This window comes from Sycon ciliatum, chromosome 5, assembly GCF_964019385.1.
Source record: "Sycon ciliatum chromosome 5, ocSycCili1.1, whole genome shotgun sequence".
In the NCBI taxonomy this organism is placed as follows: Eukaryota; Metazoa; Porifera; class Calcarea; order Leucosolenida; family Sycettidae; genus Sycon; species Sycon ciliatum.
The window spans coordinates 16,992,283-17,006,803 of NC_088647.1; the positions used below are offsets into that span (position 1 = coordinate 16,992,283).

General features: G+C 47.4%; 1 protein-coding gene across 1 annotated transcript; it reads left to right on the plus strand.

The window, feature by feature from the left end:
• The first annotated feature begins 869 nt into the window (after window positions 1-869).
• LOC135816840 (E3 ubiquitin-protein ligase TRIM71-like) lies at window positions 870-6,691 on the plus strand. The gene is made up of 2 exons (XM_065329941.1): window positions 870-2,051; window positions 6,632-6,691. The coding sequence occupies exons 1-2, from the start codon at window positions 870-872 to the stop codon at window positions 6,689-6,691; spliced, it is 1,242 nt and encodes a 413-aa protein (XP_065186013.1).
• The last annotated feature ends 7,830 nt before the right edge of the window (window positions 6,692-14,521 follow it).

The window sequence follows — 14,521 nt, forward strand, 5'->3', positions numbered from 1 at the left end:
CATGGGAAGTGGCTTCATTTTCCACAAATCTCGTTTCATTCACAACCATTTGGCTGCAATTTCAGTGCAATTTCTGCCACAAATTCAACTCCACGAGTACGAGGAAGCTCAGCGGATCTCCACAAGAACTTTCGCCCATCAACTGCAATGGAATATGGGCTGTATGATACGACCAGCGGCTAACACGGGAAGTGGCGTCATTTTCCACAAATCTCGTTTCATTCACAACCATTTGACTGCAATTCAGTGCAATTTCTGCCACAAATTCAACTCCACGAGTACGAGGAAGCTCAGCGGATCTCAACACGAACGTTCGCCCATCACCTGCAATGAAATATGGGCTGTATGATACGACCAGCGGCTAACACGGGAAGTGGCGTCATTTTCCATAAATCTCATTTCGTTCACCCCAACTCAAATAAAATTGAAGTACAATTAGGGATTTATCTTGCATTTCCATCGCCTCAGAATAAATTAACTTCGATAAACTGAGAGAGAATGAGTGAGGCAGCTGGAAGAATTGAGGATGAAAATCGAGATCAGAAAACTCGACGGAGCAATCGTCTCCGTGCTCTAAGAGAAATCGAAGAATGTCCCAATTAGTATTTCAAGAAGACATCACAATTTTCGAAAATAATAATTTCCTGGCCTCGCAACACCGTTCCCTGGCAGCGTTCCCCCGGCAGCGCGAGACAAAGATGTTTTCTGGGAATGTGTGCCGTGTCCTCTCCCGGGCTTTTACGACTCCCTGGTTTTTCGTCACCAGTGCACTGCTCACTCAGTGCTCAGTGCTGCTCAGAAGACAGTACATCTGGTGTGTGAGGACGAAGAAAATGTTTTTCTACCATTTACAATTCTGCATCTTTGAAATGGCTGACGATCTTGAAGTTCACAATGCCATCGGCAAAGATGTGAGCAATCTTCGCTGCTGCGTGGCGTGCCACAGCGCAGCATACTCTCTCAAGATGAAGGTATTGAATTGCTTGCACGCCATGTGCGTCACGTGTCTCGGACAACATTTGTGCAATGACGGAACGGTGTCGTGCTGCAAATGCTTGACTGTGGCAGCATCAGGTATGCCAGGAGTAAGACTGGAGGAATCCCTAGCCGACTGGCCAGTTCAAAGGGTAGAGATGAGAGGCAAGGAAGGTAGCGAGCTGCAATCAGATCATTCAGAGAAACAGCTCGTATGTCAAAGCCTAGAATGCCAGGGAGAATCTTCCCCGGCTACTTCGCTATGTGTCGACTGTGGATTATACATGTGTGAGGGACATGAGAAATTACATTTGATGAAGAGAAGCTGCTGTGGACACCATCTCCAGTCAGTGCACACGATGAGAACGGCAGCAGAGGACGATACAGTAGCCGATTCAGAATTCCTTCATTGTAGCCTGCACCCACATTTTCTAGTGAAATCCTACTGCAAGAAATGTGAACAGTTGACATGTCAGAGGTGCTCCGAGCAGCGTCATGCTAGCTGTTCACCAAGTATTGAAGAGATAGCCACAGCAGCTGAAAGAAAACGAGCTCAGTGGAAGTCGCTGCTAAGTGATTCTAGCGACGCGTGGAGAGAGCACCTCGGTGAAATGAATGTGCACATTGCAACACGAACCGCAGAAATCAATGAGAAGGTGGAGGCATTGTCAGAGGAAATTGTAGCTGATTTCAATACGCACATCAAAAACCTGCAGCGCAGACAAGAAGATCTTCTGAATGAGCTGGACACTCGGCGCTGCAAAGCACTGCAAGACCTGGAGAAGCAGTCCGCCATTGTGGGAAAGAAAACCTTTCAACTGGATTGCTGTGAGCATCTCGTGCAGAATCTCGGCAACAGTAATCTCTTGACTGCAGAGAAGATCCTGCAGACACAGATCAAGGATGTTGTCAATAGCAACGAGGAAGCTGATATCAGTGATGATCATCGAGTGGATGTTGATTTCAATGTATCCTACCGTGCATTTGCAACGAATGATCAGGAGAAGAAGCGTATATCACAGCTTGGACGTCTTGTCGACTCTGCCTCCCGCGCAGAGTCAGTGAAGAAGAATACTGTACGTGTGCAGCCAGTGTTCGATCCATTTAGCTGCAAGCCTACAAAGTTTTCTCTGTCGAGTGATGGATATGAAGTATCACATACAGATGCTTCCACTTTTGACACAATCTCCACATTGGGCAGTTATTGCCATGGTGTGGTGGAGTGCTCAGCCCAGATCAGTTGCCGTGGAAATGGGGTCTTCCTTGGGGTCGTTAAAGAACGTTGTACAACACATGCGCCGTGTACAGAAGAGAGGCCATTCTTGGGTTGGTGCAGCCACAGTAACTGCCAAGAGTACAGTGTGGGCAACAACACAAGTCTTGGTCAGGTATGGCAAGATGGTGACATCATAGCACTGCGGTTGGATTGTGATCAGCACACACTGACAGGGACACACCAGAGATCTGGCCAGAGTGAGACCATTGCTGTACCCAGGGGTAAGCTGTGCTTTACTGCAGAGATGAGTTGCCCGGCATCGATCAGGTTTTTGCCTTGTCTCTCTAGTTAATAACCTCTTGGTGTGTCCTCTGCCAGCGGTAATTTATCTCTGCTCTAGTCGGCCAAGCAGGTCTGAATGACGTCATCAATACTTCATACAGTATGATAGTGCTAGGATACAATACTGTACATGACTGTACTACAGTGTATTGGTATTACCAGTGCATATGTACATGTAGGTTATGGGCCGCAACATCACTCTGATAGTCCAGTGCCTTCTTTCCACCTTCACATGTACCGCTACATGTACATGTGTTTCACTCTCAGCATGGTAGCCAGCAATGCTGATGGAATGCTGGTATCTCCTTCCGCATAACCATGCTGTATGCTACTTGTTTTTGTATGTTGAATGGTATATGCACTAGAGAGTGTCAGGGGTATGGTGTTCAGCTACTTCTGTGCTTGTTCGATTCAGCATAGTGGTGCGCAGATTTGAGTGTTTTATGATTTTGTCGAAGACGTTTTGCTTGCGCTTTGTGCACTTCATACTCTCTCCCCTGTACAAACATTTTTGAATGCTGATCCTCTGCACAACTGCTTGATCTGGAGGCATATATTTCGAAGCCATGACCATGATTTTCCCAATGCCTTATCTCACCATCTCATCTATTGTCAGACTCATAGATATAGTGATTGCAGAACACGGCGGCGGCCATGCTCAACATCAATCAGTACTACAAGTCATGTACGTTGTACATGTACTTATAGCTGTAGCACCTTTACCGGCCCATCCCGGGGCCCCGTCTCTCGACAAAACGGCATGTCTATGAATACTCAGTGCGGCCATGCGCTGCCTTCATTACACTCCTGCTCAGGCTGTCTAGATTTCCATTTTGCCCTGGTTCACCAGTAGTGACCAGCGCTGACTTCACATGGGTACTCGGGTACTACAATATCGTCTCCTACGAACAAGGGATGACCAGGACGTGAAGAGTTGGATGAGCAGAGCACATTTGGAATGAAGGTGCGCTGCTAGAATCCGTTGATTAGCTGACTGTTCATCTCAGTTTGATTCTGCCCCACATAGCATTTCTCGCAGATGTCTTTAAATCCAGACTTTCTAAAGCAACATACAATGGCTTTCTCGCCCCCCCCCCCCTCACACACACAGACACTGGTTGGAGTGCAGAAACTGCAATCCAGCACATCTGGTTGTCTATCTGGTAACTATTACTTAGGTTGTCTATCATGTTTCAAACAACGCTTCAGTATCTCTTGAGCAGGTTCCGGCGGATTCAATGATGCCGGCATAATTGATTGGTGGTTGAAAATTCGGAGCATCCTTTTATTATAGACTAAGGAGGTAGGAGCAGAACTACACAATTTTAGTAGGTTCGGCCCCATTTCCTCTGTGCTGCGCTGATGAGTTCACAAAGAACGAAACAGCATGCAGTTCTAGTATGTACATGTATGTACATGTATGACGTGTTGATCTGCAGTGTAGAGCTACACTGTACCTGATGAGTGCTAAAGAAGTGGTGGTCTGGAAGGGACGAGGTACTACTGGTAGGCACCGGCAGATTATGCCAGCATACAAGCATTGCATGGGATCTGTCGATCAACATGACTTTGTGCACTGCGTGCACGCAGCGTTCTGCACGCGCTGAGCTGAGGGCGCCGGCGCCCCCTGGCCCGGTCAATCGACTGGATTTCCGTATACAGTACTAGTACAGTAGACTCATACGCCCAAGAACGTCCAGGCTGGAAATCTAAGAACGCCCCAGCCTGGATTTAAGAACGAACTCCAAGATTTTTTAAAGGGGAAGTTAAGGCAAAAATTAAAATTTCACCAGTTGTAGTCTTCGGGGTGCTGAGTCGAATGGTCTTGGTCCGAGAAAGCTGAGACGCTCCCTTCCTACTTGAATCCCAATCGAACTCGCGCACTTCCACCGAAACTGGGTGACTGCGCCCTACTAGATGGGGATTTGTATGCAAAATGTCACTAAAAGCGCCATTTCGTTCTTATAAAAGCACGGATGACCGCGATTGGCCCATATGTTGTAGTCTTTTGGACGCTGAGTCGACTGGTTTTGGTCCGAAAAGGCTGCGATGCAGCGTTCCTCCTTTATTCCCAATCGAACATGCTTGAACAAGCGGGCACGTGCTCCTGGGTGCCCAAATCACCTGGTCACCACGCCAGCAGGCGACAACTTTCACACCAAGGTTCAACTCGAGTGACAGGACTGCACCCAAAAAAGGTCAAACAGGCTAGTAAGTTGTACCGGTAGCGGTATACTAGTACCCTGCAGGCACGGTGACCAGGTGACTGGCGTACGCAGGAGCACGTGACCGCTTGTTCAACCATGTTCGATTGGGAATAAAGGAGGAACGCTGCATCGAAGCCTTTTCGGACCAAAACCAGTCGACGCAGCGTCCAAAAGACTACAACATATGGGCCAATCGCGGTCATCCGTGCTTTTATAAGAACGAAATGGCGCTTTTAGTGACATTTTGCATACAAATCCCCATCTAGTAGGGCGCAGTCACCCAGTTTCGGTGGAAGTGCGCGAGTTCGATTGGGATTCAAGTAGGAAGGGAGTGTCTCAGCTTCCTCGGACCCCGACCTTTCGACTCAGCACCCCGAAGACTACAACTGGTGAAATTTTAATTTTTGCCTTAACTTCCCCTTTAAGAACGCGACATTTTTTGGTATTGTAATAACTACAATACAATCTTCTGAAAAGGAGGGAGAGAAAGAGACGTGATATTTGAGCGCCGGTTTTTTTTGCAAGTGGATTGCACCTTCATGACCTTGTCCGAGTACACGAAAAACAAGTCACAAACTCTTGAAAGATCTTGTCGGGTCCTCGCGAAAACATCACCCAGTGCAGCCCTACATACTACACGTAGATGTAAAGAGTACAACCGGTACATGTAGCGCAAAGACTTTAAGTGCATTGTACATGAGCGTCAAGGCCAGGGGTCATGTTGGACGCGTAAGAACGCGAAATAAGAACGTAGCCTGGGGCGCTGAAAAATAAGAACTTTGTTAGGCTGGCCCTCTACCCTGAAACCGCGTTCTTGGGCGTAGGAGTCTACTGACCTGTACTGTTTGTTGTGTTGTGGACATGGAAATCCGTTCGCACGTCTAGCGGCCCCAGGCCAGGGTGCTGGCCATGCAGCTGTGGATAAGCGGTACCAACATGTTCAGTGGCGTGTCCAGGATTTGGCTGAGGGGGGTTGCGGCCGGGATCAAGGCGGGATGGGGTGGGGGTACATGACATCATGCTACTGTCCCAGGTCAGCCTTTTTGAAAACCAATGTCAAGAAGCTCCTCCTGTAGCCCCCTTCTTCAACAGTTATTCACCCGAACAGCCCCAGAGACTGTTCCGGAGGATCAGCGCACCACAGGGGGACAAGTGTCGAACTTGCTTCAAGTATTAGTTCCCTTTCTTCGTGGGCCTGCGGGACGATCGACCATGATGTTTCGGGGAAGCATTCTCTGGAACGCTCTCCCCTCTGATTTTAGAGTGATACGTGTCCCTGGTCCCTTCCGAAAAGCTCTTTCTGCCATTGATATACTTACTTTGTGAATATCCTCATTAAACTTTTATTATCTGCCATAAATTCCAACCTTCTATTCTATCAATCTATAAAATCAACCACGTGTTCCTGACTCCATGAAATTGTCTTCCTATTCTTTGACTCCAGGAAATCAGTATTGTCTTTCTATTTCTGACTCCATGAAATTGTCTTCATCTAAATGTTCCCTTTTCTTCTTTTGGTCCTGTCTGTCTTATATTATTATTAGTATCATTTCTTGTTTTCCCTTGCATATCATCCCTTCATCATTCTGTGAGAACCTGTCCTATGGGCAGGTTAGAAGGCATCTCTGCCTGTTCATTTGGTGAAGTAAAATAAACAACAACAACAACAACAACAACAAGCCGTACATCTCACACACCACGAGCAGTATTTCTGTTCACGCAGCAACAATGTACATTGTAAACTTCAAATTTGCCGTTATGTGAGCGAATCAACTGCAATTATTTATGCGAGTCCAACAATTCCTCACCGCTCTCAAAGCATCCTTTACATAGGCAGCGGTACTTGTGACTGTGCGCTGTTCTTCATGTTCTGGTTGCTCGCTGTAAACAGGTTCTTCCACGTCTGGCGGAGTGTGACTGTCAGTCCGCTCCGAAAGTTCAACTGGAATAACAGCGACTTCATCACTCCCACTGTTTCCTGTTGGAGCGGCAGCAGGAGTTGCGCCGCGACAGGAACGCTTTACAAAAATTCCAGGCTCTGCTGGCTAGAGCTTGGCCTTTTGGGATGTCCCTGAGACATCGAAGAAAAGCCTTCGAGTCAACCAAAACACGATTCGAACGAGGATGATCGCCTGAGCCCTCTGCATTCGAATCGTGTTTTGGTTGACTCGATCGAAGACTTTTCTTCGATGTTTGTACCGTTGAACTTGAAGACGCGTCGAGCGCGTCCCGGCATGGCAGGGATCACACTGTGCAACACTCAACAGTACACAGTCAGGTCACCGTGTTTCTGTAGCCGTGCATGCTCACTGCACTGTACGTAGACTCTACTCTGCATGTGTAGGCTGTACTGTACTAGTCTGTATAGTGTGTACAATCAACACCAGCTCGAGGTCCGTACCGTGCAACCGCATTTGGACAATCGTTTCAGGCCGCGCGCGCCCCGAGCCTAGTCTAGCTAGACCCGGCGCCCTGCCTTTTATTTTTCGAAACCTAGGTCGAAATTTTTGAGGGGGGAGCGCGCGCCCCCCCCCCCCCATGCCCCTCCCCTAAACCCGCCACTGATGTTATGCGCTGCAACGCGCTAGTCCGCATCGCATCGACATGTGCCCTGCAACCAGGGTTCTGTACGTAGATCTACGCGCTCAGGGCGCCGGCCCCGGTCAATCGACGGGATTTCCAGCACAAAGAAAATGTTTTTCTACCATATACAACCCTGCATCTTTGAAATGGCTGACGATCTTGAAGTTCACAATGCCATCGGCAAAGATGGGAGCAATCTTCGCTGCTGCGTGGCGTGCCACAGCGCAACAGACTCTCTCAAGATGAAGGTATTGAATTGCTTGCACGCCATGTGCGTCACATGTCTCGGACAATATTTGAGCAATGACGGAACGGTGTCGTGCTTCAAATGCCTGACTGTGGCTGCATCAGGTATGCCAGGAGTAAGACTGGAGGAATCCCTAGCCGACTGGCCAGTTCAAAAGGTAGAGGTGAGAGGCAAGGAAAGTAGCGAGCTGCAATCAGATCATCCAGAGAAACAGCTCGTATGTCAAAGCCTAGAATGCCAGGGAGAATCTTCCCCAGCTACCTCGCTATGTGTCGACTGTGGATTATACATGTGTGAGGGACATGAGAAACTACACTTGATGAAGAGAAGCTGCTATGGACACCATCTCCAGTCAGTGCACACGATGAGAACGGCAGCAGAGGACGACACCGTAGCCGATTCAGAATTCCTCCATTGTAGCCTGCACCCACATTTTCTAGTGAAATCCTACTGCAAGAAATGTGAACAGTTGATATGTCAGAGGTGCTCCCAGCAGCATCATGCTAGCTGTTCACCAAGTATTGAAGAGATTCCCACAGCAGCTGAAAGAAAACGAGCTCAGTGGAAGTCGCTGCTAAGTGATTCTAGCGACGCGTGGAGAGAACACCTCAGTGAAATGAATGTGCACATTGCAAAACGAACCGCAGACATCAATGAGAAGGTGGAGGCATTGTCAGAGAAAATTGTAGCTGATTTCAATACGCACATCAAAAACCTGCAGCGCAGACAAGAAGATCTTCTGAATGAGCTGGACACTCGGCGCTGGAAAGCACTGCAAGACCTGGAGAAGCAGTCCGCCATTGTGGGAAAGAAAACCTTTCAACTGGATTGCTGTGAGCATCTCGTGCAGAATCTCGGCAACAGTAATCTCTTGACTGCAGAGAAGATCCTGCAGACACAGATCAAGGATGTTGTCAATAGCAACGAGGAAGCTGATGCCATTGATGATCATCGAGTGGATATTGATTTCACTGTATCCTACCGTGCATTTGCAACGGATGATCAGGAGAAAAAGCGTACATCACAGCTTGGACGTCTTGTCGACTCTGCCTCCCGCGCAGAGTCAGTGAAGAAGAATACTGAACGTGTGCAGCCAGTGTTCGATCCATTTAGCTGCAAGCCTACAAAGTTTTCTCTGTCGAGTGATAGATATGAAGTATCACATACAGATGCTTCCACTTTTGACACAATCTCTACATTGGGCAGTTATTGCCATGGCGTGGTGGAGTGCTCAGCCCAGATCAGTTGCCGTGGAAATGGGGTCTTCCTTGGGGTGGTTAAAGAACGTTGTTCAACACATGCGCCGTGTACAGAAGAGAGGCCATTCTTGGGTGGTGCAGCCACAGTCGCTGCCAAGAGTACAGTGTGGGCAACAACACAAGTCTTGGTCAAAGATGGCAAGATGGTGACATCATAGCACTGCGGTTGGATTGTGATCAGCACACACTGACAGGGACACACCAGAGATCTGGCCAGAGTGACACCATTGCTGTACCCAGGGGTAAGCTGTGCTTTGCTGCAGAGATGAGTTGCCCGGCATCGATCAGGTTTTTGCCTTGTCTCTCTAGTTAATAACCTCTTGGTGTGTCTTGTGCCAGTGGTAATTTATCTCTGCTCTAGTCGCCGGCCAAGCAGGTCTGAATGACGTCATCAATACTTCATACAGTATGCTAGTGCTAGGATACAGTACTGGTCTGTACATGACTGTACTACAGTGTATTGGTATTACCAATGCATATGTACATGTAGGTTATGGGCCGCAACATCACTCTGATAGTCCAGTGCCTTCTTTCCACCTTCACATGTACCGCTACATGTACATGTGTTGCACTCTCAGCATGGTAGCCAGCAATGGTGATGGAATGCTGGTATCTCCTTCCGTATAACCTTGCTGTATGCTACTTGTTTTTGTATGTTGAATGGTATGTGCACTAGAGAGTGTCGGGGGTATGGCCTTCAGCTACTTTTGTGCCTGTTCGCTTCAGCATAGCTGTGCGCAGATTTGAGCGTTTTATGATTTTGTCGAAGACGTTTCGCTTGCACTTTGTGCACTTCATATACTCTCAACTGTACAAACGATTTTGAATGCTGATCCCTTGCGCAACTGCTTGATCTGGAGGCATATATTTCAGAGCCATGACCATGATCTTCCCAATGCCTTATCTCACAATCTCATCTATTGTCGGACTCATAGTTATAGTGATTGTAGAACACGGCGGCGGCCATGCTCAACATCAATCAGTACTACAAGTCATGTACGTTGTACTAATAGCTGTAGCACCTTTACCGGCCCATCCCCGCCCCGTCTCTCAACAAGATGGCATGTCTATGAATACTCAGTGCGGCCATGCGCTGCCTTCATTACACTCCTGCTCGGGCTGTCTAAATTTCCATTTTGCCCTGGTTCACCAGTAGTGACCAGCGGTGACTTCACATGGGTACTCGGGTACTACAATATCGTCTCCTACGAACAAGGGATGACCAGGACGTGAAGAGTTGGATGAGTAGAGCACATTTGGAAAGAAGGTGCGCTGCTAGAATCCGTTGATTAGCTGCCTGTTCATCTCAGTTTGATTCTGCCCCACATACATGTAGCATTTTTCGCAGATGTCTTTAAATCCAGACTTTCTAAAGCAACGTACAATGGCTTTCTCGCCCCCCCCCACCCCCCCCCCCCACACACACACACACAGACACTGGTTGGAGTGCAGAAAGACATACTTAGGTTGTCTATCATGTTTCAAACAACGCTTCAGCATCTCTTGAGCAGGTTCCGGCGGATTCAATGATGCCGGCATAATTGATTGGTGGTTGAAAATTCGGAGCATCCTTTAGGAGGTAGGAGCAGAACTACACAGTTTTAGTAGGTTCGGCCTCATTTCGTCTGTGCTGCGCTGATGAGTTCACAAAGAACGAAACAGCATGCAGTTCTAGTATGTATGTATAGGATATTGCACGGTTCCGAGGGGATTATTTTTCAAATCCCCAAGGCGCGCAGCGCCGCGTGGATTATTATGAAAAATAATCCTCTCGGACACCGTGCAATATCCTGTATAGACCACACTTTTCGGGTGATCAGCAGCGCTGCATGCATGCAGCATGAACCAGTGCACTGTGAACGGAACACCGAACGCGAAGTACCGGTAGTTCTGATATACCGTATTATCTCTAATATAAGCACAGTCTCCAATAATAGCACGTCTCCAATAATAGAACACCTTGGGGCGGCATTCAAAAAATAAAGTGCTCAGTCTCCATTTTAAGCACACTGTGTAAATTCATGATCTGTACCGGCAAAAAAAACCCTGAAATGTGTGTGTCTGACATGAATTTGGCATGGCAACATGCCTCTGAAATGAGGTTGAAATAATAATGGAACAGTCTCCAACAAAGGAACGTCTCCATTAATAGCACGGGGCGGAGGTACATTGAAAAAATAAAGGACCGTGCTTATATTAGAGATAATACGGTAGTCGTTTGTTCGTCGCCTCTCCAGGTTTTGAAACTTTTGATCCACTTATTGGTTTGACTGAGGCGAATGCGGATTGTCACACACTTTCTTTGTTTTGTCTCTCAAGACGAAGCCTCATGAACTCTGCTGCTTGTTGGTAGCTGACAAGACCGTGGGGAAAAGCGATACTGATAGCGATCAAGTGAAGACGACGAAATAGTAGATATTGTAATTATTTGAAAATAATTTGAGGTGCTCTGTTCGTCTGTCACCTACCGGCGTGGAGGCGACTTATTCCCTACAAATCAAAGACTACAATGAAGAAGTGTCAGACACTGACGTCCGTCCCATGGCTTAGTCAAATGGTGTAAGAGTATCCGAAATAAGATGGATTGTTTGTGATCGTGTGGAACAAATTTGACAAGACCAGTAGAGCGTGAATGGGTACATCTACACGTACATGTAGAACCAATGACATTGAGTTAGTAGTAGGCTAACTGCTGCAAAGATTTATCTTTCAGGTCTGTGAAAGAAGGAATTTCACTGTACTAGAAACCAAAGTTTGCATTGAACGGCGATGCTCATTACTATGCGTCTTTGTCATTTCGTTCAATATTTCTATGACAACTCGTGTGCTGGACGAGCATTTGTTGTCATTGACTCAATTTCGTTTACTCTCCATAGGCTATTGGATTATTTTCCTTACTCGGTCTATTTATAACCAGTATCTATATGAAAGTGTGGTGTGTCTCTATGGTTACCGGTGTTCGGCACACCCGGTTCATGTACTTGTAGCATGTTGCAAATTAAGATGCTCTTGTTTGTTGCTGATAGAAAGATTGCCACTTCCCTAGTTTTGTTTCACCGATATGCTTTTCTTTTGATAACTACAGTCAACTTCGCTAATAACGACTGCGGATATAACGACAATTCGCGAATAACGACAGCATTTCAATGCCCAGAGCAAAGTCCCTTCCACCTGTAATACATATAATGAGACTTCGGGTATAACGACTTTTCGCGAATAAGGACACTTTTCTGATGCCCCGCAGATTGTCGTTATAAGCGAAGCTGACTGTATAGCCACTTCCCTTTTTAGACTTTATCTGGAAGGCCCATTCTTGCATATTCAAGCAGCAGCCAAGGGAGCTAGCTCGTTTGGTTATGCTGGTAGAAGGACTGGGTCCGACCCACCGTCCGAGGGGATCCACAGGATTTCCTGTGGATATGAGATCCCCTCGTTTGAGGGGATTATGAGCCATAATCCCCTCAAACTAGGGGAAATATCCGTAGATCACCTGAAAAGGGTGGTCTATGTACATGTACATGTATGACGTGTAGATCTACACTGCACCTGATGAGTGCTAGTGCCTGGTGGTCTGGAAGGGACGAGGTACTAGTACTAGTAGTACTAGTAGTAGGCACCGGCAGATTATGCCAGCATACATGCATAGCATGGGATCAACATGACTTTGTGCACTGCATGCACGCAGCGTTCTGCAGGCGCTGAGCTGAGGGCGCCGGCGCCCCCCGGCCCGGTCAATCGACTAGGTTTCCGTATACAGTACTCCTGGTACTAGTACAGTAGACTCATACGCCCGAGAACGTCCAGGCTGGAAATCTAAGAAGGCCCCCAGCCTGCGCCTGTTAAGAACGAACTCCAAGATTTTTTAAAGGGGAAGTATACCCTAAAATCAAATTTTCACCAGTTGTAGTCTTCGGGGTGCTGAGTCGAATGGTCTTGGTCCGAGGAAGCTGAGACGCTCCCTTCCTCCTTTATTCCCAATCGAACTCGCGCACTTCCACCGAAACTGGGTGACTGCGCCCTACTAGATGGGGATTTGTATGCAAAATGTCACTAAAAGCGCCATTTCGTTCTTATAAAAGCACGGATGACCGCCATTGGCCCATATGTTGTAGTCTTTTGGACGCTGAGTCGACTGGTTTTGGTCCGAAAAGGCTGCGATGCAGCGTTCCTCCTTTATTCCCAATCGAACATGGTTGAACAAGCGGTCACGTGCTCCTGCGTACACCAGTCACCTGGTCACCGTGCCTGCACTAGGCTGCAGGGTACAACACTTACTAGCCTGTTTGACCTTTTTTGGGTGCAGTCCTGTCACTCGAGTTGAACCTTGGTGTGAAAGTAAGTTGTCGCCTGCTGGCGCGGTGACCAGGTGATTTGGGCACCCAGGAGCACGTGACCGCTTGTTCAACCATGTTCGATTGGGAATAAAGGAGGAACGCTGCATCGCAGCCTTTTCGGACCAAAACCAGTCGACTCAGCGTCCAAAAGACTACAACATATGGGCCAATCGCGGTCATCCGTGCTTTTATAAGAACGAAATGGCGCTTTTAGTGACAATTTGCATACAAATCCCCATCTAGTAGGGCGCAGTCACCCAGTTTCGGTGGAAGTGCGCGAGTTCGATTGGGATTCAAGTAGGAAGGGAGCATCGCAGCTTCCTCGGACCAAGACCATTCGACTCAGCACCCCGAAGACTACAACTGGTGAAAATTTGATTTTAGGGTATACTTCCCCTTTAGAACGCGACATTTTTTTGGTATTGTAATAACTACTACAGTACAATCAAGAGTCCATAACCCAAGAGTATGCAACTGTTATCTCTTTTCTATGGGCCAACCGCGCGGCGCGCTGCCTTCATTATATCATTCAGCTGCAGTCCGCGCACTGCGGAAAATCAAACACCGCACTTTCCCTCTAGTTTGAAATGAACTTTCGTACGGAACTGGAGTTCACGCGCCGGAATTCAGAGATTGTGTAGGTACTGGAACGAATCGAGCAAAAACGGATGGGCTCGTGCGAGAAATTGAGAGTTTGAATCCATGCTTTCAGAGCGTGATGAAGGCAAGTTACGTAATGAAGGCAGCGCGCCACACATGCACCCATAATCACAGTTGCTTACTCTTGGGTTATGGACTCTTGCTACAATGAAATAGGGCTTGAAAGTGATGACGTCAAAACGGCCAGGGAGTAGGAAGTTGACATCAGATTTCTATTTTTGGATCCACTAAGGTGTGACTTTGCTATTGCCTAAGTATGTGGGTGCATAGCAACCCACTCATGTCGCATGCAGGTGTGACTTTTATTTCGCCACCAGTTGTAACCCCGCGCCCCCCAGTAGCCAAATCAGTCAGTTTCACTGGCTACATCACCATGCTGTGGGTAAGACCGCTTGAAATGTGCTTGGATTCATACAAAAACTGGATCCAAGTGGATCCAGTTTTTGAATTTTTGAAATAATTGTTGCTATGCTGTGACGTAGCACTTTCAAGCCCTATCTTCTGAAAAGGAGAGAGAGAAAGAGACGTGATATTTGAGCGCCGGTTTGTTTTGCAAGCGGATTGCACCTTCATGATCTTGTCCGAGTACACGAAAAACAAGTCACAAACTCTTAATAAAAAAATGAAGATCTTGTCGGATCCTCACGAAAACATCACATAGTGCAGCGCTACATACTACACGTGGATGTAAAGAGTAC